The sequence below is a fragment of the Glycine soja genome, chromosome 12 (assembly GCF_004193775.1).
Source record: "Glycine soja cultivar W05 chromosome 12, ASM419377v2, whole genome shotgun sequence".
In the NCBI taxonomy this organism is placed as follows: Eukaryota; Viridiplantae; Streptophyta; class Magnoliopsida; order Fabales; family Fabaceae; genus Glycine; species Glycine soja.
In genome coordinates this window covers 11,567,955-11,593,979 of record NC_041013.1, presented here as the reverse complement: position 1 = coordinate 11,593,979, position 26,025 = coordinate 11,567,955, and the positions used below count along the sequence as shown (strand labels likewise).

Genomic DNA, 26,025 nt, shown 5'->3' with positions numbered 1-26,025 from the left:
AACAATTTTCTGGTTGCTCGTAAGCCATATTCTTCCATTGAATTTCATAATTTTTATGCAAATGAACATGACTTCAATTAATAAAAAAATTATATATATTTTTAATCTTTATAACTTTATTTTTTTAATTTTAATCCTTGTAACACTTATTCAATTTTAGTCTCTATAAATTTTTTTTTTATTTCTAATTCTTGTAAGTTTGTGATTTTTCAATTTTAGTCCCTATAAAATTTTAATTTTTCATTTGTAGTCCACATAAGTTCACACTTCCATGAACTAAAACTGAACAAAATATTTTATAAGGACTAAAATTAAAAATACAAACTTATATGGACTTAAATTAGAAAAATAAACTTACAAGAACCAAAAATAAAAAAATGTTAACTTACCTAAACCAAAAACATATTTAAGAGAAAAAAAAGTTCAAAATCATTTTCCAAAAATAAAAAACGCCGATTGTTACTTGAGAGACTATTTTACAGCTTTTAATAAATAAAAAACCTAATTGCAACCTAAAATAAAAACTACGTGAGTAACTAAGCCACTTTTGATTATATCCACATGTAAGACCTCTGTGCTTGATAGTTTTTTTTTGTTTTTGTTTTTGTTTTTTCTATGTCAGTGCTTGATAGTTGAAGTTAAGCGTGATTGAAAATAAATAAAACTAAAACTGTATTAAATTTTAGCGAGTACAGCGCAGCCTTATGTACCAAACTTACATGCAAGTTGAAACAAACTCTCTTGTATATAAATGACCTTTCAGGAGGTTCATATCATATTACTTCACTATAGTTTTCTAGTTGAAAATTTTCCTATGTACATACAGAATAAGTCCTGACATCAATAAATATCAAAACTGTCTATATAACCTTTCGGGAGGTACATATTATTTAACTATATATAGTTTTGTAGTCGAAAATTTTCCTATGTACGTACAGAATAAGCCCTGCACTCATAAATCTCAAAAATGTCTATAATGCTCATTCCTTCCTCCTGTATGCCAGAATCTGAAGCAGCAGAAAAAAGGATAAAATTTCGTCAATACTTGAACGAAGCACAATAATATTGGGAAAAAGACTCTTGATACTCACCAAATGCTCCCTTTTAGATATGCATTTGGATTTAATCCCTGCCAAAGATTCATGCCCTTGCAGAGTTTCCAGTTCATCTTTGCTAGGATCTATAACTAGCGTAGTTAGCTCATCAGAGGATGAAGTTTCATCAAATGACTTGTCACAAACTGTACTGCAGCATCCTTTAACTGCCAATATCTCAACTTCTTCAACCGGCAAAGGTGTCTGATGAGCAACATACTATGCAGAAAAAGGATGCATAAGAATATTAGAAAATCATCATGCTTAAATTCAGTTCGTCCACAAAAGAGAGCATTAAGAATTTAAAAGAGTTTGCTAAACAAATTTAATAAAGCATTCTTTTATTTTAATGCCTGAATATCAACAATTTAAGCTAGTAAAAGTGAACCAATAAAGTCAGGTATTGATGAATGACGTCACAACATTGTTAAAGTTAACTTGACTACAAACTATCATTGCCAGAAACAAGTATTCAAGAGAATCTCACTTCACAAAGGTGCTTCACAGACAATGTTGGCCGACAGCAAAGGTGTGGCTGCTGCAAGCTTGGTGTACTTTGTTTGTCCAAAGACAAAAGAATGAGATGGACATCTAACTGCAAACATGAATATAGCATCCATAAATTGAACTGAACTGAAACCGGAATATATTCATCATTAAAGAAGGATTCAGCAGTAACCAAATACCTCATCAGTGTTTTCATTCAAGCTACGGAGATAATCAACTAACTTAGCCATGCGACTACTACGGGAACTTTTGCTATTGCTACCATTGCCACTGCCATGTCGTGTGTGACTCCTAAAACCACCCCCTCCCCAAGTTAATTTTTGAGGTTTTGACACCGGTCTAGAAGAAATTCTTATATCCATGTCACTTTCTATGCATCCACCATCAGGACTAGCTGTTGATGATGAGGGCTGAGAAGGACGACCTCTGGTCTGCCTCTTTCGCCTTCTCTGCCTGAGTTCTGTACATCGCTCATCTGTGGAAGATGAGTCCTTTTCATTATTGTCATTTTCATCCTCATTATCTTCAGATCCTTGATTATCTATCACTTGGTTTTGTCTCCTAGAGAGAACATTTTGTTGATTGCGCTGTGATCTTGTCACAAATGAACCTGGTGTATCTCTACGTCTCTTAACCAGTGCTTCAGATTGTCGTTGAGCAACTTTTGCAATTGAAGCCTGAATCTATCAGAAAAGCTATTATATGACAAACCAGGAACAAAAGTACTCTTGAACATGCTAAGATCTGATAATTTAGAGAATATTGACCACTGAAAAAATTCAAAATCAATATGGATAACCCTGAGCAGTAAGTAAGTATAAATTGATGGATGGGAATTTAGGAATTTTGACTAACCACACAGATAGTCAACAAATCAGCTTTTAAGAAAAAAGAAAGAAAAGTTTATCAACGCCTGCTATATGAACTTTCCCAGGAAAGGCTTTGATTTGAGCCTTCATACCCCAGGAGTGTGATACGGTCAATAACACATTCCTGATGAAACTTTCCTTACTGATGTCACTATTATGCACATGATATGATACATTTGAAAGTTAAAGCATAATTAAAAATGTCAAATCAAGAAATATTCACCTGCTTATTGCGGTTCTTGTCCTCTTCACAAAATTGAAGCTCCTGCAGCAAGTGTAGTATAAGTTAAATATTGTGAAAGTTTATGTCAGCTCAGTTAAATATTAACTACAAAACAAGTGAATTTATACCTCTATTTCATACTTCTCAATATTAGGATATAAAGCTGCAATTAAGGCATCGTAGTTTGGATCATCTCTCAAAGAACGACGGCTGGCACAGTGTGTGCGACAAGCAGGGCATTCATTGTTCCTGAGATTATACATAAATGATAAATCTAGCTTCACATAAACATTACTATGGTTTTTCTTATAAACACAAAAATAAGCAAGATGAAGACCTAGTTCACAAGTACCAGGAGCATATTAATTAAATAAAAGAAAGAAAAAAGCTGGAATGGAATAGCTTCATGTGACCTACCCTAGTCGCATTGACTTGTCAATGCATTCCCTGCAAAACCGGTGCAAGCATTCCATAACAGTACGTGTTTTTTTAATAATACCTGTTTGAGTAAGCATCAGAAATACTTGGTTATATCTCCACCATACAAGATATTTGTTAAAACTCGAGCATAACATGAGTTGCAGATTTAAAAAATTTCCTTCAAGGATAAAATCCAGCACTACTTGGTAAACCATAATTAAGATTATAGGTGCGAAAAACAATGGGCAGCCACATTATGGTTGACTACAAACACTAGATCTACAGTGAAAAACTATATAAAATTGCATACATCAAACAGACTATATTGAGATCTTGAATCTTTTGGAATTTTTAATTTGAAATCATGACTCAACACAGTTATATGCATTTGAGCTGCTGCATCGATAATCATTCTCTTATATTTTATGTAATAAATTTAGAGTTTCTAGTTTCAACACTGTTCCAGATCCTTGATGGACTATGAGATCCTTTCTTTTGTGTTTTGAAGCTCCCACTGAAATTAGCACAACTTCACACACAGCTGTGAATTGAAGTTGTGAATCTACTAGCACATGCAGTTGCCATGAGTGCACACACACAAATGACACACTTGGGTAGAAAATTAGAAAGTGACAGCAGAAGCCATGAGAATGAAAGCCAACCTTGCTGCTCACAAATAAGATATGCATCGCTGACTCAGCCAAGATCATGATCCATCACTGAAGCAAACTACAATGGTGACCATTGATCACCACATCAATTGGCTGCTTCAAAATCAGAAAATTATTCTCATCAAGACAAACCACAATGGTGTAAGACAATGAGGAAGGACATGAACTCAGCTGAGGTTGGAAACAGATTTGATGGTAGACATGGCTCAGGGTCCAAACAAACTCATTCATGATACAAAATTAGAGTTTTTGATTGCAGAGAAAATGGTAGGAAGCAAGAGAAAACAGAGAATTAAGAGAAAAAATTATCTCTGTGAATTGTTGTTATGATTGGTACAGAACTTGTGTGGTTCTTGTACATATAGGAGCTGTTACAACAGATAGATGCATTTTCTAACTGACCAACCAATCACTAACTTCCTAATGAACTCTATACCACTCTTATACATATTCAGCAGTAACAGAATTAAAGTGTCATTGACACTTCAGTGCGCCCACAATGTGAATAAACTAAGCTACCATCATATACTCTAATATTGGGAATCCACACTTTTTGTATAAAATGCTCCAGGGTACTGTTTGAATCACAGGAGGTATTTGCATTTTGGAAAGGAAGATTTGAAAGAGACAGAAACTGTAGTACAGTGGCAGTAGGGAGAAATTCCACTACAAAGTGATTTGGAATGAAAGACACACAAAACAACTAAACCACCTGTAAATGAGACAAATGAAATTATGTCAGTGTTTCCAATCCCCCTGAGTTTCATCATCATCAAGATTCCTCTGTCCTCTTCTATTCAAATTTCAAATTTTCCTCACTTTCTTTTCACCCAACCAAACATAGCATAAAAATTTCTTTTTCTATCCAAACCCACCCATACAGTGATACCCATTTGTTATGCACACGCATATTCCACCAGCTACTCTCATCCAAATAAAACATAAAAGCAGTGTTGGCAAAGAAGACAGCAGCGTTGAAATAGAGTGTGTTGAAAGAAAATGTCTGTTGAGGTTTGCATACTGATCTCTTCTTTATATTATACAACAAGGTCAACCTTGAGCCTCATTTTACCTTGGTTTCAGATGTGCTTATATTGAGCATATCCAAGAGCCAATGTCACAATGCATGATTTTATGTAGATGATTCAGTCCTATTGTGAGGGTCAAAAAGAGGAAATAAATGATAGAGTAGTTGTGGATAAATCATTTGGACACACATGGTTTCCAATTAAGTAAAAGTATAATGGAATATATGGAATGCCAGTTTAGCATGATGCAACAACAATAATAGTCTTATCCCACAAGATGAGGTCTCCTACATACATCACATAACATCATTGGGCTCAGTCAAAAACCAAATTATCAGGTTCACCATGAGATTCCTTTTGATAATATCCTCCAATGTTCTTCTTAGTCTCCTTCTACCCCTTTTCTACAAGGCTAAACTATGCAATCTAGTTTCGTCACCAATACCTCCAGTGGCCTTCTTTGCACCAACAGTAGCAATAAAAAATTCACACATATATAATTTAATTGCAGAGTTGTGCCAAGAACTATCAGACAAGAAAAAACAAGCACATACCTAGGCAAATTGGACATTGGACTTCTTTGCGTATTTCCAGAAGTTCTACAAACACATACCTGTAAAAAAAGAAAGAGCATAAGCTTTTATTTATATAAACTTAATAGGTAAAACAAAATTAATATTCCAAATCTGAGATCTAATAATGCAGTCTATAGCTTGTATTATTGATTGGGTAGTCACAAAAATCTTCACCAACATGACAGCTAATAGTGAAATAGTCAATTCAGCAGCTTTTTAATAGTTTAATTGTAGTTAATACTAGATAGTGGCCACTCCCACTGCCTTCCTTGATCATATAAATTCTCTAAAGTTGCTACATGCTTGTAAGAAAAAATTTCATGAACACAAACCATAGCCACTTAAAAAGCCAGAAAGGGGCAGAAATGTAGTTTTCTAACTTAAGTTGCAGTCTTGCAGATACCCATGGTGTCAATTTTTTATTTGCTTCTTATTTTAAATTATCAGCAACACTTTCACCCTTCTTCCATAAAAAAAAAAAAAAACAAAAAACAAAAAAAAACGATGCACTTTTATTACAAGTCATTAATGGACACAAACTTTAAATTCAAACGAACATATCTATGACAGCATTACCTTCGTTATTTTAACACATCTGAATTAGGACAAAACTGACCTCATTGCAACAAAGAATTTATGAATACTACTAAAACCTAATTTTAGTTTCACAAAATTATCCTGCTTCTCATATACGTCATCAACCACAGCACCATGACATTCTAAATCATCACTTCCAATCTCAACATGCAATACGAAACCCTTCCCAATAATTTAAAATACACAATAACTCGTGGATGGATCCATGCGATGATTCATTTCTTTCTTCACCCAACTAAAACGTCAGGGTAATAAAATCACCATGCAATTGTTCGTAGTAAAATCTATGAGCATAACCTGAACTATTCCAGTTACGGTCCAAAAGTATATAATCTACGATAGGAACAAGTAATAAACAATCCCCTATTCAACTATATAACCACTTTTTTTCTTTTTATCATGAATCCAAAACTTGACGCAAAGCAAATGACGTTCTGTTCAAGACAGAAAAACACAGTTCAAAACCACTTTGAACGAGATCTTCAACGCTAATTAACGTTGCTGAGCAAAAACAGTTATGATTCAAAACATACGGCACGAATAAAAAACGAAGGCGTCGCAAAAGCACGAAGAAGACGAAAATCGAAACATGCAAACGACCGATTACGAATCGAATCGGGGGGATTCAGAAACGGCATGCGTCGTGGCTCGAACGACACGAGCTGGATCAAAACGGCAACACCGAACGGAACAAAAGAGAAAGTAGAAGTTCGTCAGTAATGCGTATATATGATGCGAGAGAGAGAGAGAGAGCGTACTCGGATTTGTCTTCGGGGGGAGAATCTGAAAAGAGAAAGAAGGAAAAGTGAGAAGAAGAAAATAGAAAAATCTAGAAGGAAAGAAAGAAGAAATGAATACATAAACAAAGCCGAACCATCTGATTTGTAATTATCTTCTTCTTCTTCTTCTTCTTCTTCTTCTTGGTGGTGATATTTGGCGTGACGGTGGTGATCGTTAGGAGCATCAGGGAAGGAACGCTTCTGAGCAGGCATTGATATTGCTATTTGGTGAGTCAGTCTGTGCGTGGTGGTGGAGAGAGCAGCGAGAGAGGAGAATGAATCAGATTCGCGATTTTGGTGTCAATGCCTCCTTTTTCTCTCCCTTTCTCCTGCAGCAGCGTGCGATATGATCCACTTAGGTGAATCTTAAGTCCATTATTGGATTTTATCCCATAACAGTACTTTGGATTTCTTTTTTTTTTACTGGTGTGACAACATAAATGTCAAATTCTATATAATTATTTATTATTTTTAGAATTAAATAATTTCAGTGTGTGAGTTTTGATTTTAGTCCGGCTAAATTTGTTACTTTTTCTATCATTTTAAAATATGAAATCATTTCTTTTGATCTTTGTAAAATGAGTAAGGTCTAATTTTGGTTCTCGTAAATTGTATTTTTTTTTTCAATTCTCATTCCTCCAACATTTAAACTTAAAGTCACTATTTTTATACGAACCTTTATTTTAAGATAAATAAATGAGATTTATTCTCAGGATCATATAAAAAAAATTTAGAGGTTTCACATTGTATCATAGACATAGGATGGTTACTTAACATTTTTTTTCAAAGAGTATCACATAATGCTAAAGACCAAAACATTGATTTTCAATTTTAAAAGACAAAAAATAAATAGATTTTTTTTATCAAAATCAAAATTAATTATAGTGAATCAAAACATATTTAAACCTAAAATTTATAATAAAAATATGTTTTAAAATATAAAAATTATATTTTACATAAAATTTACATAAAATAAATATGCAAATTATGATTTTAGTAAAAAAGAAATAGTAAACTTTAGGTTGATTTTTTTAAACGAGTGAATTTTGATTTTAACTATAATAAAAAAAGATATTTAGTTTTCATCCTTCCAAAATTTAAAATCACTAATTTTTACTCCGGATGTTCATTTTAAGATAGATAAATGCTATTTATTTTAAGGTTTTAGGAAGAAAACAAAACTAGAGATGTTGTAAATAAAAGAAAGAAAAAACTAGAATTGTCGCACGTTGACATGGTACCTTTTTTGTTCACTGTTAAAATGTTGGATTTTGTTAAATAGATGAAAAAGCATAATATAAAAATGACCCATAATGATTTGGATCAAATGGGATGAGAACTCCTCTATCCAACAAAAATCGAAAACCAAAAAGGCTAAATCAGCCACATGATGGGTATAGCTTTGTCTGCAGCTCTCATAGCAAACTCCACTCTTTGGGAGTGGCAGACCTAAAGCCAATTGAGGATGTACACTTTTACTTTCTCATTTTTTAAAATTTATTAAATTTATAAATAAAATTTTATATTTTTATATTTTATTTCATTTATATTTATATAATTAAACTCATTAAATTTATTTTTTATAATTTACACCTACTTCTTAGAGTCTTGCCTCTGTCTCTCAATCCAAGCATCAACTTCCTGCAATCATAATCATTAAGAATACAAGGGAATAGAGTTCTTCCATGCTTGCACCAATTGGAGGCAGTCAGATTCAAATTTCAAACATTGTGTTATGCAATAGGAGCTCAGACCCCAGAATAATTGACCACCGAAAAGCATAGGCTTTTTTGCCTTACGAGGTTCTAACTGGCAACTTACTTCATGAGCACGAGCAATGAATCCCAACCTCGTACCTTTGTTGCTCCTTACTGCAGTCTGCAGCATTAACACTAGTGAATGTTATCTAAAATGTTCAGTACTTTACCTTTTGTTACATAAGTAATTAATAAGTGTCACTTGTAGGGATGACAATGGATACCAGTGGATATCCACAAAAACTACCCATCATGATTAAGATATCCACTTAATGCTCATGGGTCAGGTACTTGTAATTATCATAAATTTTAATAGGTATGGGAATTTTAGTATCTAAACCTAGATATATGATATACTACACATATCATTTATAACTATTAATAATGGAAATTATTTCATGATGTATATATTTTATTGGATAATTTTATTATCTTAAATCATTTTTTAAATGTTAAATTTTTCTTCTAACTTATATTAATTAACTTTCCATTATATTTATATTATTATTATTTTTTATTTTATTATTTTTTATTAACTGTATTTAACTTCTATTTTTTATTATTTAAAAATTTTAGAGAGACACGCTTTCCCTAATTATCATATAGAGGAATAATCACATTTAGTGTATCCTTTTTTAGACATTTTTACCATCAACTATTATAAATTACCATAACATTTTATTTTAACTTTCAATAATAGTTACCCTTTTCAAAACAAGTTACACCCAACCAAGTAACTTCCAAATTCAGGCACGGAATGTCTTTTTTACACTAGTAATAATAGTAATACCTAAGAGATAGATTATGTTTCTATGAGAGAGATAAATTATATTCCTTCATTCATAACAAAATTATATTTATTAGTCTTTATTTGCTAAGAGATAGATCACGTTCATTAATTCATTCATTTAACAAAAAAAAAAGTTCCATATTTACTAAAAGATCGTGTTCTATAAAAGATCTTTGAATAAGATTTAACTTGCCATGTTTTATGATTATGTTTTATAAAAGATCTTTGAATGTAATTTTAATTTAATTATTATCATATTTTTAATTTTTTCATATTAATTAAAGTGTGGATAGCATGTACGAGTATTTAGATACTTAACGGGAAAAGACGTTGGTATTAAAGTTACTATTCATGTGGACGTGAGATTGAATATAATTTCTTTTGAACTACAAGTATGATACCAAACTATAATATTATATCCAGATCTTAGATCTTACTTATTGTCCTCTTCAATTACATGAGAGTAGGAAAAAAAATAATGATTTCAATTTTTAATGAATGAAAATAAAAAGAAAATTTTTAGAAGGATTAAAACCAAAATTCATTTATTTCACAATACAAAAAGTATATATCAAACCCATTTCCGAATTAAGACATTTATAAGTAAATTTAAATTTTTAATATTAAATATTTATGAATATTGTGTAATGTAAAGACAAAAGAATACACAAGAAGTAAAATTGAATTATATTTTAAAAAATTCGAAAAACTTGTTCAAACACGTGGAAAAATAGACAAACTATAAGCTTCAAAAAATTGAACAACCATGCAGGACAAAACTAATGTATCGGCCGATGAGTGGTGGTCGGTTTTTATAAAAATCTTTAGAATAAAATTCAGTAACATTTTGAAAGTTTTTTCGTTGTTAGTGTAATAAAAAGATAAAAGCAGAGAAAAACATGCAGATAAGTACTTTTTTTAACACTTGTTTCTTTAGGCAATATCTCGATCATTCCGTACATGTTCAATCACTTAATTGAGGTTTCTTTCCCCAAGTCTTTTTAGACTCAAGATGTGTTTGTCTTGCTAGTGTGACAGTGGACATGTGGTGCACAAAGTCCAACACGCATTTACAGTAAAAGTAAGACAATTGGTACTTTTCTGGAAACGAAGGTTGGTCCTAATCTAAGTTTGGACCGGAAGTTCAAACACACACTTAAACAAACCAAGAGAATTTAGGTTTGTCATTTTTTTTTTTGTAGTGACACACATTTCAAGATAAATCAAACGACTGCATGGAGAAGCGCTAAGGTGATACGTTGGACAACCTACGTTTGAGGCTCCACCACGATTCCCAAACATACACTAACAAGTTTGAAAAACAAGTAATCCTAAATCATTGTTTGTGTAAGCATAGTTATGATAAATTATAGTCTAACAACAACACTCAGTATTTATAATGTTTACAAATATTTTTTTAATGATTATAATTCACAATAAATTGCATATTAGTTCATCTTTGTAACTTTTTTATGTATAAAGCTTTTATAGATGACTAAGAAAATAGTTGTTGCGAGACTTTTTTTTCTCTTCAAAAGATGAACGTTTGAGGTGCATTAATTGTTGAATTAAATGTTTTTCTTCTATACTTTGATGGTTAGAACAAAATAAGTTTTTTTTTTCCTTTTAAAATATACTTTTAGTCCTTTATGTTGAGTACACATTTATTTTAGTTCTTGAAAATATGAGAGAGGAACAAATAAGTTCTTGAAAATGAAAAATTTAAATTTAGTCACTGAATGTGTAAAAAATATAACAAAAGCAGAATTAATAATAATTTTTTTGACTTATTATCTATTAAATAATTATTTATTAGAAGTTAAATATTTAAATAATTGCGTAAAAAAATTTTTGACACCCCTCTTTGATATACTCTTGGATCTGTCCCTGACCACACTAAAATGATATTCACCTACTGACTTGTCAGGGTTATCTAGCTTTCGAAATATACGCCAATTTTATGGGATTAACATAGGTCATTGGGGTTTCCACACTAGGTCTCTAAAACCCTTAATGTTTAAGCTAAATTTGTCATGAGCTCCATCCGACTCGTATCTATTTCACACTAACTCACAACTTAATGCAAATGATGCATGTCACCTCTCAATGCAAACACTAGTCCCAATGGACTTCTCATCACACATAAGATCACACATAAGTGAGCTTATCCTTACACCTCATAGGTTTGATCACTCACTATCCAGATCTCACCTGAGCTCATTCTCGCCATCTCATCGGTTAGATCACTCATCTAAATGGCATTCAGTCTCAACTTACATCTCAAGACATATTACACACACAAGTTACATTCACAACCAATAAAAACATTATTTCTTATGTTTTGAGTATGATCTCATTCATTTCTTATTACACGTCTATGACTTTTGTAGTGTTATTGTAATATTTAGAGTTGTGATAATACTGTCAACTTGATTTTTACCTTGTTGGAAAGCTAAAATAATTATTTACAACTTTTATGTTGACCTCAAAGCCCATTTTGATCGTTTACTATACCTAAAGTTAGGAGACACTTGAAATTATCACTTAATCCCAACATACTGACCTCTGCTTACTAGAACTACAATACTTAAGCTAAGGAACTTATTTTTGGCTAGCTTCATTTGTTAGCTAACATCTAGTGCTATATTTCTTATGAAGACACTTAAGGTTAGGGTTTCTCATGTTTTCTTTTAGAAAAAAATTCTAATAAGAAAAGGTCGTAATCGTGACAAATTTGTCATATCTGTGACTTTTGATGATGAGGGCATGTTCTAAGTCTTTGGACAAATTTTGTCTAATTTATGACATGTGACAAATGTAAAATTTTGATCAGTCTCTTTTGAACATGAAACCAACATGTCTATAAACAATTGATAACCATAAATATAAGGACATTAAAACTAGTCAATAATAAATCCCTTATTAAAGACCTATTTAGGATGGTTGGAAGTTTTTATTTTCAAATATAAATTTAAAAACAAAACTCATTTAGCCAAAAATAGAGTTGAAATAATTTTTTAACTTAAATTTAAAACACTTTTGCACTAATTTTCAAAACAAAAAATAATAGATTTGTTTATCTTTTGTTTCCATTAGTTTTTTTTTTATATAGTAATATCTTATATTTGGAATTTCTTAAAAAAATTTAACACAATTTACACTTTAATTACTTTTAATTTGATTTTACCATGCAATAAATGAATAATACATGTGATAAAAAATATTGGAAAAAAATAGTCCGAATATTATAACTCTAGTTTTTTTTTTTTTTTTACGGAAATATCCAAACACCACGTAAATTCAAAATTTCCGCGCTTCAACATTCAGTTATCAGATTCCGAGTTTCTCACACAATCTCAATGGCCACCATGCTCAGCTACTCACCCCCGCGTTTCAAAATCGCCGTCGACGCTCACCACGATCCTCTCTTACCCTTTCTCCGGTTCCTCTCTTTCTCTCCCATACACTTTCTCACGCACACACACAGTTCCACAATCACAATCAATTTTCTGCGTTTTTTTCTGTGTGAATTTCAGGTCTATCAAGAAAGCCCTAGAAGCTTCCGACGACTCCGCTTCGAATCTCAGTAACTTACTCAAAGATTGCATCAGAAACTTCAAGAACAATGACCGCTACCGAAACGACGTCAGATTCCTCAAGATCTGGCTCCTATATGTAACTCTCCCTCTTTCTCTCTGATTTCATTGATGCTGAATTCAACACGCCCTAGGGTAGAAAGATTAACAATTCAACATGTCACAGTGATTGGTGTAGCTAATTACAGTGTCTCAGGCTTTATTTGAGTAAACATCTTCATAAGCAATTACAGAAGAAGAAAATAAAAAACAAAATGAATTCTACCTTGTTTGGATAGAACTTCTCAATAAGCGCCTATTGGAGAAGAAAATAAGAAGGTAAAATGAATTAATTTTCTTTCATAAGTTAAAGTTAGCTTATTGAGAAGTAAAAAATCAACTTTAAAAAAATTTAAATGAGAGCTCCTATAAATTAGCTTACGCATAAGCTAATTTTAACTTAGGAGAGATACTTGGTTCATTTTACTTTTCATGTTTTTTCTCCCATAAGTGTTTATTGAGAAATTTATTCAAACATTACCTTAAACTTCTTCCATAAGTTAAAATCAGCTTATTCTTATCAGCTTTTAGAGATGTTGGATGCAAGAGTTTCTGCAAAAGTTGAAGTGTTTATGAAGAAGTTTATCCAGGGAAGACCTTAATGCATTAATCTTAGCGATATTGCAACTTACATAGTAACTTGCTGTTGCATGTATGTGCATAAGCAACAGAATCAGTTATCTTATTCAAGTTTGGAATGGTTTACAAGCTAGGATGTGATGTGGAATGTTGTTGTTTTGAGGAACTTTAGGAAGGGGTTAACTTTGTTCTGTTGGTTTCTTTGTGCAGATGGGAGTTAGTGATGATTTTGAAAGTGTTTTCAAGGAAATGCTGGACAGTAATGTATGTACCAATAGTTCTTCACTTTATGTGTGGTCTGCAAGTTTTTTTGAGTTGAAGGGAAGATTGCATGATGCTCTCACCATCTATCAGCTTGGCATTTGCAGGTAGATTTTGTTCATATTGCAAGTTGCATAATGAGATTTTTTTTTTTTTATATTTGGGTCAATGTTTGATAGGAATGCAGAGCCAATTGAGTGGTTGAAGAAGGCACAGGCCTTATTTCTCAATAGAATTTCTGAAATACAGAATGCTGCTTCAACTCAGAAGGTATGGATATTGGAACAGTCCCTTACAATTAGAAAACAAAATTTTATATACTATTATTGTTTATGGTCTCTGTCACTTATGTCAGTTCAATTTTGAGATTTCTAATCACTAATTTAAGAATTTTTATATAATATCTGAGTTCAGGTTGATGATAAAGAATCCAAGAAATTTGAAGATAATGGCATTAATCCTTGGGGCACCTCTACCATGGATAGCCTGTTAAAGAAAATATATCCTTTAATTATGAAATTTGATGTGAGATGTTTTACTCCTTTGTTATCTACTTGCCTTGATTTAACACATCTGACAATGATTCAGTTCCCTTATGCTTCTTTAAATACGTTTCAGGGGTATCGTTCAAGCACTAAACCATACACAGGAAAAGTGGCCTTATCTACCTTGAAGAATTCATCAAGGAATAAAGTTATAGAGATAGGTTATACACTCCTTTGTGTTATCATATTTATTATATGAAATATGAGAGTAAAACACCATTTTGGTTCTTGAAAAACTTTGAGTTTGTCGTATTAGTCCCTAAAAAATGAAAATCACCATTTTTGTCCTTGAAAAATGAAAACAAATAGCCATTAATTTAGTCCTTTTTGTACATTAATTTAATCTAGAAAAGGACTGTATATATATATATATATATATATATATATATATATATATATTGACAATTTCATCTTTTAGGGACAAAAATGATAATTTCCATCTTTCAGTGACTAGTATGACCGACCCCAAATTTTTCAAGGACCAAAATAATGTTTCACTTGAACTCTGAATATAATTGTCTGACTGCTTTCCAACTTTCTGCATACCTGAAGAGTCCATATTATATGAATTTACTTGCTTGTATTTTCTTCTGTCGACCAATGTTAATCAAGAATTTGAAACACTAACATTAGGAGTAAACTGATACCATGGATTAGTTAGGATATCCAGTGCTTCCCCCCAAAAGAAAAAGTTATTATGAAATAAAACTACTTGTCATTAGTCATTTCCTTGTAATGTTTTGCAAACTGTTTAGCTTGTGAAGTTCATATATCTAAACACAAAATGGAATGATCCTGCCACTAAAACTTTATCTTGCAATGATAAATGTATATATTAGATGTTAGATATTTAGATAATAAATATGTAATATGTTCAATTGAATTTATATTTTGTAAAATATTATGGGCAGGATAACTTGTTGAGTTCAACTGTTCACTACTTTAATATCTTACAGTTACTTTGTGTTGCTAGTCTATATTTATCAGATCATGTAACCATAGGCTCTCTATTTATCAACCTATGTGCTATCTTTCTTGAATTTGAATTGAATTCATTACATCTTCCCGGTACTATTAGCTTTTTTTTATTATAGATAATCATGTTTCAGAATGGTTTATACTAGAACTAGGTTTACTTATTGCTCTATAAGCTGCTTCCTTATATGTGGGCTTCAATTTGTTTTACTAACGGCGCTATTGCTCCTCTTTGTCCTTATCATGACATTAAAGGTGGAAAGAAGTACCATATAAAAGGCTGCGCTGGACAGGGTGGTTTTGCCCAAGTATATAAGGCTAATGTCGACAGTGACCCTGACAATGTTGTTGCACTAAAGGTGATGAATGCCTTTCAAATAATATTTCTCTGAAACATAGGCCTATTGTCTCATTAGACTGTGCTTTGAAACTTAAATGGCAGATACAAAAACCAGCTTTCCCTTGGGAATTTTACATTTATCGTCAGCTTGATAAGCGCATCTTAGATAGAGAGGTATGCTGTTATCAACTATAGTATCAACCTGCCTTTTCTGTGAACATCTACTTATTCTGAGTTTTCCTTTATCAGAGGTCAAGTTATGGTTTCGCTCACCGAATTCATATCTATTCTGACTGTAGTATACTCATCTGTGACTATTTAGCTAATGGGACATTACAGGTCTGTTATTCTATTTCCTTTGATTTTCCTTATTATCTTCAATATCCTTTGGTATTAATCTTCAACTGAAAATACTATGCAGGATGTGATAAACTCATATGTGGTCTTAGGAAAATCCATGGAAGAAGTGTTATGCATTTACTACACAATAGAAATGTTACACATGGTTGAAACTCTGCATGGTGTTGGCTTGATTCATGGTGATTTCAAGCCTGATAATTTGCTAATTCGCTATGCTAGGTAAATTTAAGCATCTGTTGTTCGTACAATCAGGATTCTAATACTTCAAAACTTTCCCTTTCTTTTCAAGTTATCCATTTGTACCTTTCCTTTATTCCTTGGTTTTTTATACCTTGCAAGACTGTAATGGTAAAGTTGTTTCCCCATTCTTAATTTCTGAGGGTATGATTAATGTATCTATTATCTAAAGTAAGGATATTTTCAACCCATTGTTTGTGTCCTTGTTATTTTATACTCTTGTATCAAAGGATGGGAGGCTTACAAAGGCCCTCTGTATCTACCAAAGCATCATATACTGGAGTGAGCATCAATATAAACATGCCTTGCCATATTTACTGACAGAACCTGATTGCAAATGCTTGAAAGATTTTTGTTTAATGAGCATTGTATGATGCGCAATGCATAGCAATGTGTTGTGTCAAGTTGCTTACATGATTTGCATTTGTGGATGGTGCTATTTCCTTATATTTTTCAGGGGTGACCTTACAGAAGATGGGTTCTTCAGCCGAATTGGTCCTTGGTGTGATCAGGTCAGTTTTTCTTGGATGATATAATAAGATCTTTTTTTGTTGGTTTCATTAATAGACAGTACATATTGTTTTATCTTGCAGGGTCTTTGCCTTGTTGACTGGGGAAGAGGGATTGATCTGCATCTCTTTCCAGATCACATACTATTTAAGGGAGATTGCAGAACTTCTGGTTTTCGCTGCATTGAGATGCTAGAGGATAAACCGTGGAAATTTCAGGCAAGTCACCTCTTAAATTACACTACAAATGCAATGTAACTCATTATATACCGCCTTTTGAGTTTCCCTTCTCTATCACCTGTCAACAGGTAGATGCATATGGCCTTTGTGCTATTGTTCATATGATGTTGCATAGTTCCTATATGGAAGTCGTCAAAAAAGAACAATCTGATGGGAGCTACATGTATCTTCCCAAACTACCCTTTAAACGGTATGTTCCTAGTGTTATATCGTATTTAGCACTGCAATTTTTTTTACGAGGGGTCGTTGTATGAAACTTGTCTCTTTCCAGTTTCCTGGTTACTAAAGTCAATGTGTAAAAATTTTAAATGCCACAACGGATCTGATATTTTGCTTGTTGAATAAAACAGTTACTGGAACATTGAGCTCTGGAAGACTTTCTTCACTAAGATGCTAAACCAATACCCCCATGATGATGATAGGAGTTTGCTGCAGGACTTGAAGAAGTCCTTCCAAGACTACATGAGCTCCAATCCGCAGCTTATAAAGAAACTAAAGGAGTTACTCTCAAAGCAAAGGGCTTCCTTGTGCTCTGCTTAATGTTTTAAGATCACAACACCTCCTATTATGTTGTTGTTATGAAGGTAGAAAAGTAAACAAATGCACAGTGCAAGCAATCACGGACAGATTAGAAGGTAAACTTCCTTTGGTGTTTTGTCTAGTTTTCTAGCACACGCCCTTTAATTAGGGAAAAGCCCCAAGTTTTTGGTGAGTTAAGATCATAATGCAGTTCAATTAAATCTAGGGTGGAGTGGCTACACTCTTACATATCCACTATAGAGACAAGCTCTGTGTGTCTTCTGTAGTTTGAGTAAGGTCAGAAATTTGACCTTTTAAGTAATGGTGTACATAAATATGCAAATGTAGAGTGTCAGTAAGCAGGTACGACAGTTGTATATGCCGTTATGATATTTTTTGTCTAGGGCATGTATCATGTTCAAAGCAGCTATAAAGTTGAGTTTTTTTTAATCTCTATATTTGGTTGAGTTCTATGATACTTGGTTTTCTATTTTACTTACCCTATGGTGCTAAATGGAATTTACATAATTTATCACTGAAGAGTTGAGAAGGTTCTTCAGACACAACGAAATTTCAATTACTGCCTCTTCTAAAGGTTACATCAGAATTTTTTGCTCCCATTGGCTTTTTATGGATACGGACTAATTCAACACGTCAACGTTTCTCAGAACTGGGAGATTTTGCCATGAATTTGGTGCACCTAACTGTCTAAGTTAAGGTGTAACCGCCAAAATCAATTAACAATGTGTCTGCAACTTTGATTAGCTAAGTGCATCCACTTGGTGCACTAGCACTTCGCCTAGGTTTATGCAGAAGATTCTAACCTTAAACGCATTCAATCGTTCCCCCCAATCTCTCCATATACCATTATTGCTCTTAAATTAAGGCCACCAACAAGCGAATATTGTTCTTTAACGATTTGGTTCATGTAAAGTGTAGGTTGACTAGTAACATGTATGGTATAATAGTGAGCTGAGTCAAAATCAATTGTAAAATCAAGGTGAATGTAAAACAATATAATTCTTTGAAAAAATCATGGTGAAACTGGTCTTGAGGTAGTCACATAATTTTTTTTAAAGAGTATTCTAAAATGTTATAGGTGGTAAAATGAAGCATCTAATATAATTTTGGTTGTACTGTTTATGTACTTGTCCGGTATATTGTAGTTGACATTTCAAGGATTAAGCATTATATAAGAGCATCTTTAGTGGTAGATCTTAACTTAGGATCTTAAATCTTTTTAGTGGGTCTTGTGGTGCACGCGCGAGAATGAAGATATGGTAAGATCTGTCTCATTTTTTTTCTTTAACAGTAGATCTCATTTTAGGATCTTAGACAATTATTTTAGGTCTCATATAAGTCTCACTTTTAAATATTTTATTTAATTAATTGTTAAATTAAATATAAATAATTAAATAATTAATTTTAATGAAATATTGAAAAAAAAATTAATAAAATTTAAAAAATAAAAAAAATCAATATAAATTTAATTTTTATTTATGACTAAATGTTAAAGAAATGAAAAATACATATAAAAAAATTGAAAAATATTAATGTTTAAGAAAAATTAAATTTTATTATTATTGTGACCATATTTCCAAATATGTTCCAACCGTTCCATAGTTTTCTTTTCAAGATTTCTGACCATTAACTGTCACCCACACGCTCCATTTTTTTTTTCCTCCTCCCTCTTCTGTGGTGTCTCTTCATTTCCCCACTCATTTACACCTTTTTTTTCTCTTCCTCCCTCTCAAACTCTTCATCTCCTTCTCTTCATTTTTTATTTCTCACTTTTCCCCTTCCCTCTCCCCCTCACAAGACCTCCCTTCTCCCCCCTCCCTCCCAGCACCGACGACCTTCCCCCTCCTTTCCGGCACCGGCGACCATCCCTCTCCCTTTTGGCACCCGCGACCCTTCGCCTCCCTTCGGCCCACGACCCTTCACCTCCTCCTCCCTCTCCCCCTAGTGTGACCTTCCATCTCCCCCTCCCCCCTCACGTTACCTTTTTCTTCTTCTGGCACCGCCAGTCCGCGAGCTTCCTCCGACAAAGGTATTTTTTTTTTCGTTCGTCTTTTTTTTCTCCTTCTTCTATCATTTTTCGTTTTCTTCTTTCATTGGTGTTCTTGTGTTGTCCTCCTAGTTGGTTGTTGCTTTTGTTGTAAATCTATTTGCAATTTTAATTTTTTTTAACATTGTGCAGAGATCTTGTTCTTCTACAAGAATCCATTTTCTGCCCTGAAGATCTTAGCACCATCTTTATTGTAAGATCTTTGGAAGACCAGATTTCTATAATACTAGGGGAACATGTCTCTCTAAATAATAAATAAAAAAACAAAAAACAGAAGTTAATATACTTAATATAAAAAAGTGACTGAATAAAGAATCTAACAATATTGAGGTACTGGAAAGTTATAATAGGTTAGAAGAAAAATTTAAAAAGTTTAAGAAATAATTTAAGGGTAAAACTGTCACATGAAATGTGGACAATGAGAGTATTTACTTATTTATTATTAGTGTAGAAGTATAGATAAATGATATTAAGAATTTAATGTGGGTTTAGATGATCATTAGTAAAATTAATTTTGAATGAAATTGATTTTATAAAATAAATTTTGGTTAAAATTAATTTTAAAATGATGTAATTTATATTTAAACATTTTTGTTATAAAATCAAACTTAAAAGTAAAGTTCAATATGATATCTTTGTTATGTAAAATTAACATGTAAAAATATATTTGAAATTAACTCTAAATTTAGAATCAATTTTTCAACTTAAACCGAACACACACTTAATTTAGTGTTTTTAATGGAAAATAATACACTCGAGGAGCCTTAAAAAATTTAGTAGGGGTTATTGACATCCATATCAAAAACATAGCCATGACAAAGGGGGTAAACTCTTCAAAATATGAAACAATTTTGTCTTCAGGTGATAAGGATGTTTCTATGCCAATGTTACTAGACAAACGTCATTTATTAAGGTCATCAATGGAGAGTACAAATAACATTTCATAGGAATGTTTCTTTTGCTTATTTATGTATCTAGATTGTTATTATGGGTTATATAGAATTTTTACTTTTTTCTATTTAATTGAAAGTTTATATTATAAGTTTGAATCATTGTCAATCAGGCACTGTTGGATTTAGAACATTAATCTAGCACACATCAAGCAATGGAAACTTGAATCACACATACAAACTCACCAAAAAAATGGAGAAGATGAGCAAGAAGGAGATGGAAGAAAAACAGAATAACGAAAATTGCGTATTTTGCGGAAACGGAAAAGTGTTTATCTCATGACAAAATGTTTCCCTTATGTGAAATTACACTTATTCCACTACTTATATCAGTAAAGACAGAATTACTACCTCTTTCTCTAATAGGCACGACATAATTTTAACACCATTTCTCTCAAAAAAAAAATAATAAACACCATAATAATGAGAAAAGTGGGAAAAAAATCGTGCTATATGAGCAAATTGACAATTAAAAATAGCAATAATATATGAGAGGATGATGTCTAACCAATTAAAATGTAACATAGTAATAGCCGCAAAAAAGAAAAAGACCCTAGCTTCGGGCCATAAAAAAAGCAAAATAACTAAAGAAATCAAGAAATATACACTTGCAAGTTACAAACTAAAAATTCATAAAGATAAAATTAACTTCTAATACATAAATGACTAAGAAAAAAAAATGAAGACATATATTCTACATTTAATTTTTAAATTTAGAAAATTATATTATAAACCTAATATGTTTTAAAACATGAATAAATTAAAATGATAGAAGACATATCTACCAAAAAAAAATGTTAGAAGACATTTGTAAATAAATAATTATCTTAATATATCAAGTAGAGGGTGTTTGGCCAAGCAATTCAATCTCTACCTTTGGTTAGTGTTGGTGTAATTATAGATATTCCGTGTGCACTGAAATTGCCTACAAAAGAAACTTCGATGATCAAGTCAGTTAAATTCGAGATGTTTATATATGTAAGGATTAATCATACATAATTTTTTTTGTGTCATCCAGTATATGTATCAAGTGAGAAGGAAGTTATCTTCCATTAACTACTATTTACTCCTTTGTGTGCTTTCTTTTTTAGATATTGTCTAAACGTGTCTAAGTATAAGACATTTGTCTTACCAAGTCCTAAGCTTACAAACTATCTATAATGTTAGTATACAGTGAGCTTATGGTCGATAAGGTACAAAAGAATTATATTATATGAGAATAACAAGATTAAAATGGAACTGTATATCATACATAAAAAATTAAAATTTAATATTATATAATTATTTAAAAATTCATGACTTTTTAAGTATTAAATCTTGTCCGTCTATATATTCATATTTAATTATATAATTCGAATGTAATCCTCTCACTATATATTTCTCTCATATGTCATATATTCAAGTATATTATATTTATTAACATATAATTTTTATTAAATAAAAATATATTAAAATAAAAGATCGTAAATTATGACCTTAATATACTGATTGTATTAAATAAAAAAACACCCTTACATGGTTAGTATTAATAAAAATAGATTTATGCTAAATATTTGGAAATGTTTTTTTTTCTTTCTCTTTTATTTTTTTATTTATTTATTATTATTATTATTAGGGGTTTACGAATTACGATACTCATTCGAGAAGTATACAAAATTTTGCGGGAGGATGTCGGGCGCAGACTCCCCCTCAGTATTTTCCGCCGAAAGAAAAATGGTTAAAGACAAATGGAAAATAGCGAGGGGGCAAATTCGTCATTGCAAATAAAACCCTAATGCCCCTCGTTCGGTGCTCCCATTTATAGTCTCACACTCTCCTTCCCTTCTCTTCTCTCACGATCTCAACGGAGCCCTCTCTTCAGGTATTCCCCTTTTCTTCTCCCATTCTCTAAACTTTCTTCTTCTTCTTTTTTTTTCTCCACGAATTTTACTTTTCCATTTTCTGCGGATCTTCTTATTTTTTGTTCTGTAGTTAGTTAGTTTCTCAGTGATTTTTAGTAGTACTTGATTTGCTATCTGATCTTCTCTTTAATCGGATTTCGCCGTGGTGTCCGAACCGGGAGAGTGAAGCGAAATTTAGCAAGTAGAATAACGAGTTTGTGATTTGTGAGGATGAGATCAACAGTTCTAGGATTTGAATTTGTAGTGTTGTTTGCTTCGTGTTTAGTCAGATACTCAGCATTCTGCTAGAATTTCGCTACGAATGAACTTGGAGGTCTTTATCAATTGCTTTTTTAAGTAGTGATGTTGAATTCATGTATTGGGTTTTGTTTACGAAGTATTGTACTATTTACAAAAAAAGAAAATGCATTTCCTGTATTTGTATGATTTGTGTATGCTTATACTAAGTTTATCAAGTATTGTGTTATTACAATGAAGAAAATGATTTTCCTGTTTTTGTATTTAGTGTTTGATTGATAAAAAGGGTACTTGGATTGTGAATTTCATTTATCTTATTTAACAGTGTTTCTACGTACATTCATATCTGTGTACATTTCGGGAATGCTTTGTAATGCATTTTTTGTATAGAATATTTAATTTTAATTGGAGTTGCCAAGTGTATATCAGATTGTGTGTATAATACTTCCAACTGCATTTGATTTTCTTTTAAAGTGGTGTTTCAGTAAGGATTTATTTTAGCTCTGGTGTTGTTGAATCTGTGGCTTATTTTTATGGGTGAATGTTGACAGGTCACCATCTAGACTGCAATCATGGCTGATGGACCACAGCATCCATCAGTTGTTCAGAAGCTAGCTGGACAGTCTTACCTGGTGTCCAGGCTTAGCCCCAACTTTAACTCTAGGAATTATTCTGCAACTGGTTCTTACGTCAATGGCGGAATGCACTCGCCTGGGTTGGCTGTTGTGTCACCTGTATCTCCAGTTACTGTGCATGCTCCAGCAGAGAAAGGAGTGAGTGGATTTCTAGTGGATTTTCTGATGGGTGGAGTATCCGCTGCTGTATCGAAGACAGCTGCTGCTCCAATTGAACGAGTCAAATTGCTCATCCAAAATCAGGATGAAATGATAAAAAGTGGTCGGCTATCTGAGCCATACAAGGGAATTGGTGATTGTTTTGCTCGAACAATGAAGGATGAGGGTGTGATTGCTCTTTGGAGAGGAAATACTGCTAATGTTATCAGATATTTCCCTACTCAGGTGATTGCCATGAATGTATTTGACTATTTGTCTTGGAGTTTCTCTATATCATTTTTGTGATTCCTAATATCCCACTTTTCCTTCCAGGCTCTGAACTTTGCCTTTAAGGATTACTTTAAGAGGCTTTTCAACTTTAAAAAGGATAAAGATGGCTACTGGAAGTGGTTTGCTGGGAATTTGGCATCTGGTGGGGCTGCTGGGGCTTCTTCCCTCTTATTTGTCTATTCTTTGGATTATGCCCGTACTCGTTTAGCAAACGATGCAAAGGCTGCAAAGAAGGGTGGCGAGAGGCAGTTTAATGGCTTGGTTGATGTTTACAGGAAAACCATCAAGTCTGATGGTGTTGCTGGCCTTTATCGTGGGTTCAACATCTCATGTGTTGGAATTATAGTGTATCGTGGTCTTTACTTTGGAATGTATGATTCCCTGAAACCAGTAGTTTTGGTTGGTGGGTTGCAGGTATGTACCAAATTTGAATCTGAAATATCGTATTTTTTTTAATTTGTATTTTCTTTAGTTTATAACACATATTTGGCTCATATCACTTTGGGTTTATGTTTGTTAGGCATTATTTTATTTGATACAATGACAAATAATTATTTGAATTGTCAGCTACATGAATAATTGTTAATTTTGTCATCTTGAACCTTTTGTATGGGTTTTACATAGTTTACAAATGATACTGTATAGAATAGTCTTGATTTACTAATTTGTGAGCATATTAGCGTTTAGTCAACTGCATTTAGTAATGCCTATACACAAATTATCTTGAATACCAATTCTCTATAGATATTATCCATTATGACTGCCTAATTTAGGTTTGGGAATTTCTACTTCCTAAGTTTTGGCTCTTAGCTTTCCCCCCTTATTATCATGTTTTATTTTTACGTTTACTTACTACGGTACTCTTCTTGTTAACAGGATAGTTTCTTTGCTAGTTTCCTTTTGGGATGGGGAATCACAATTGGTGCTGGTTTGGCTTCTTATCCCATTGACACTGTTCGAAGAAGAATGATGATGACTTCTGGAGAAGCTGTGAAGTACAAGAGCTCTTTGCATGCATTCCAAACAATCGTCGCAAATGAGGGTGCCAAGTCACTCTTCAAAGGTGCTGGTGCGAACATATTGCGTGCTGTTGCAGGTGCTGGTGTGCTTGCTGGTTATGACAAGCTGCAGCTCATTTTGTTTGGAAAGAAATATGGATCTGGCGGCGGCTAAAAATGATGACGACAATTTCCTGGGATAATCATGCCGATTGCCTTGTCATTTGAATAATTATGGATGAGAAATATTGGTATTGATATTTTCCCAAATTTAGGACCTTGATACTTAGAACCCATAGTCTTGCGATCAAGAATGTTCATTTTTGTTGTTTCATGCCATCAGCTTATAATCCTGGAGTTTGAGCCCCCCCCTTTTGGTTGAAATAATTAAGACTCGTTTGGATTGCTCATGCGTGGTTGAAATTTGATTGTCTAGTGAAAGTTTTGTTATATTTAAGCTATTTTAATGGTTATGCAAATCTTGATTATATGTCGGTTAAATATTGATTCGGTGCAGGATTTTAATTGTTGCTCTCATCTTAAGCTTTTGGTTGTAATGTTATGTTCTAATGAGTTATCCTGTTCCACAGACTGCCATAAATTTAGCGTTTATTGTTTGTGCATTCAGTTTTTTTTAAGTGAGTTTTATCTATTTAATTTTCGTATATTAAAAGAATACTGGGAAATCTTTTTTAGTTATCCAAATTCAGGCTTAAGAATGGGATTTTTGGGTATGCCGAGTTGAACCAATTAAGGTTGGTCCAGCTAATAAGAAATAAATTTATATTTCAAAAGGATGTATGTTTGATTTTCTAGGGACTTAACTCAAACTTTAGTGTTATGTAAAAAAACACTGAATTGATTTTTTGGTTTGTATTCTTGGCTTAATTAAGTTTGAAATTGTGATTATAATCAGTACGTATTTTAAATTTTAACAAGTTCAAAGTAAAATATGCCTAGCAATGCATAATTTTTTTTTTGAGACCTAGCAATGCATAATGGAAAATATACTAGCGCAAGCCTAGTGACTGCATGAAAATTGTAACCATCGTTTGTCTATAGGCAAAACACGGCAACGAAGTGGGGCGAGTTATGTTATGATAGTTCTCTGCTTAGGATTGGGCCTAAACCTAGTCTCCAACTTTTTAAAATAAACAAATAAAGTGCAAGTTATATATTGAGTACACTTTAATTCGACTGGTGGGAGTTTTGAGTTTACTTAATCCATTCGGATAAAGTTGATTATGGCGCTTACGTATTGGTTTGTTAAATATGTTGGTTTAAGGATAATTTTTTT

General features: G+C 32.5%; 3 protein-coding genes across 4 annotated transcripts; 2 read left to right on the top strand and 1 right to left on the bottom strand.

Annotated features, from left to right (window-relative positions):
- Window positions 1-720: 720 nt before the first annotated feature.
- LOC114380450 (putative E3 ubiquitin-protein ligase RING1a) lies at window positions 721-7,137 on the bottom strand. Of its 2 annotated transcripts, none has more exons than XM_028339518.1 (10): window positions 6,859-7,137; window positions 6,743-6,767; window positions 5,367-5,425; window positions 3,111-3,192; window positions 2,822-2,942; window positions 2,694-2,735; window positions 1,781-2,284; window positions 1,582-1,689; window positions 1,092-1,313; window positions 721-1,007 (listed from the first exon to the last, which is right to left on the bottom strand). In XM_028339518.1, exons 1-10 carry the CDS (start codon window positions 6,974-6,976, stop codon window positions 981-983), a joined length of 1,308 nt encoding a protein of 435 aa, XP_028195319.1. In that variant the 5' UTR covers window positions 6,977-7,137; the 3' UTR covers window positions 721-980. The 2 variants fall into 2 exon arrangements, with proteins under 2 accessions (XP_028195319.1, XP_028195320.1); XM_028339519.1 differs by having other exon boundaries at window positions 1,781-2,278.
- Window positions 7,138-12,610: 5,473 nt separating this feature from the next.
- On the top strand, window positions 12,611-17,983 carry LOC114379297 (mitotic checkpoint serine/threonine-protein kinase BUB1-like). Its single transcript, XM_028337935.1, has 14 exons — window positions 12,611-12,752; window positions 12,847-12,985; window positions 13,735-13,892; window positions 13,965-14,055; window positions 14,200-14,310; window positions 14,404-14,491; window positions 15,561-15,664; window positions 15,748-15,819; window positions 15,895-15,984; window positions 16,067-16,224; window positions 16,700-16,754; window positions 16,836-16,970; window positions 17,060-17,181; window positions 17,342-17,983. The coding sequence occupies exons 1-14, from the start codon at window positions 12,670-12,672 to the stop codon at window positions 17,529-17,531; spliced, it is 1,596 nt and encodes a 531-aa protein (XP_028193736.1). The 5' UTR covers window positions 12,611-12,669; the 3' UTR covers window positions 17,532-17,983.
- A 4,375-nt stretch (window positions 17,984-22,358) lies between these two features.
- Window positions 22,359-25,265, top strand: LOC114379628 (ADP,ATP carrier protein 3, mitochondrial-like). The gene is made up of 4 exons (XM_028338313.1): window positions 22,359-22,389; window positions 23,218-23,685; window positions 23,773-24,144; window positions 24,607-25,265. Exons 2-4 carry the CDS (start codon window positions 23,239-23,241, stop codon window positions 24,901-24,903), a joined length of 1,116 nt encoding a protein of 371 aa, XP_028194114.1. The 5' UTR covers window positions 22,359-22,389; window positions 23,218-23,238; the 3' UTR covers window positions 24,904-25,265.
- Window positions 25,266-26,025: the final 760 nt, after the last annotated feature.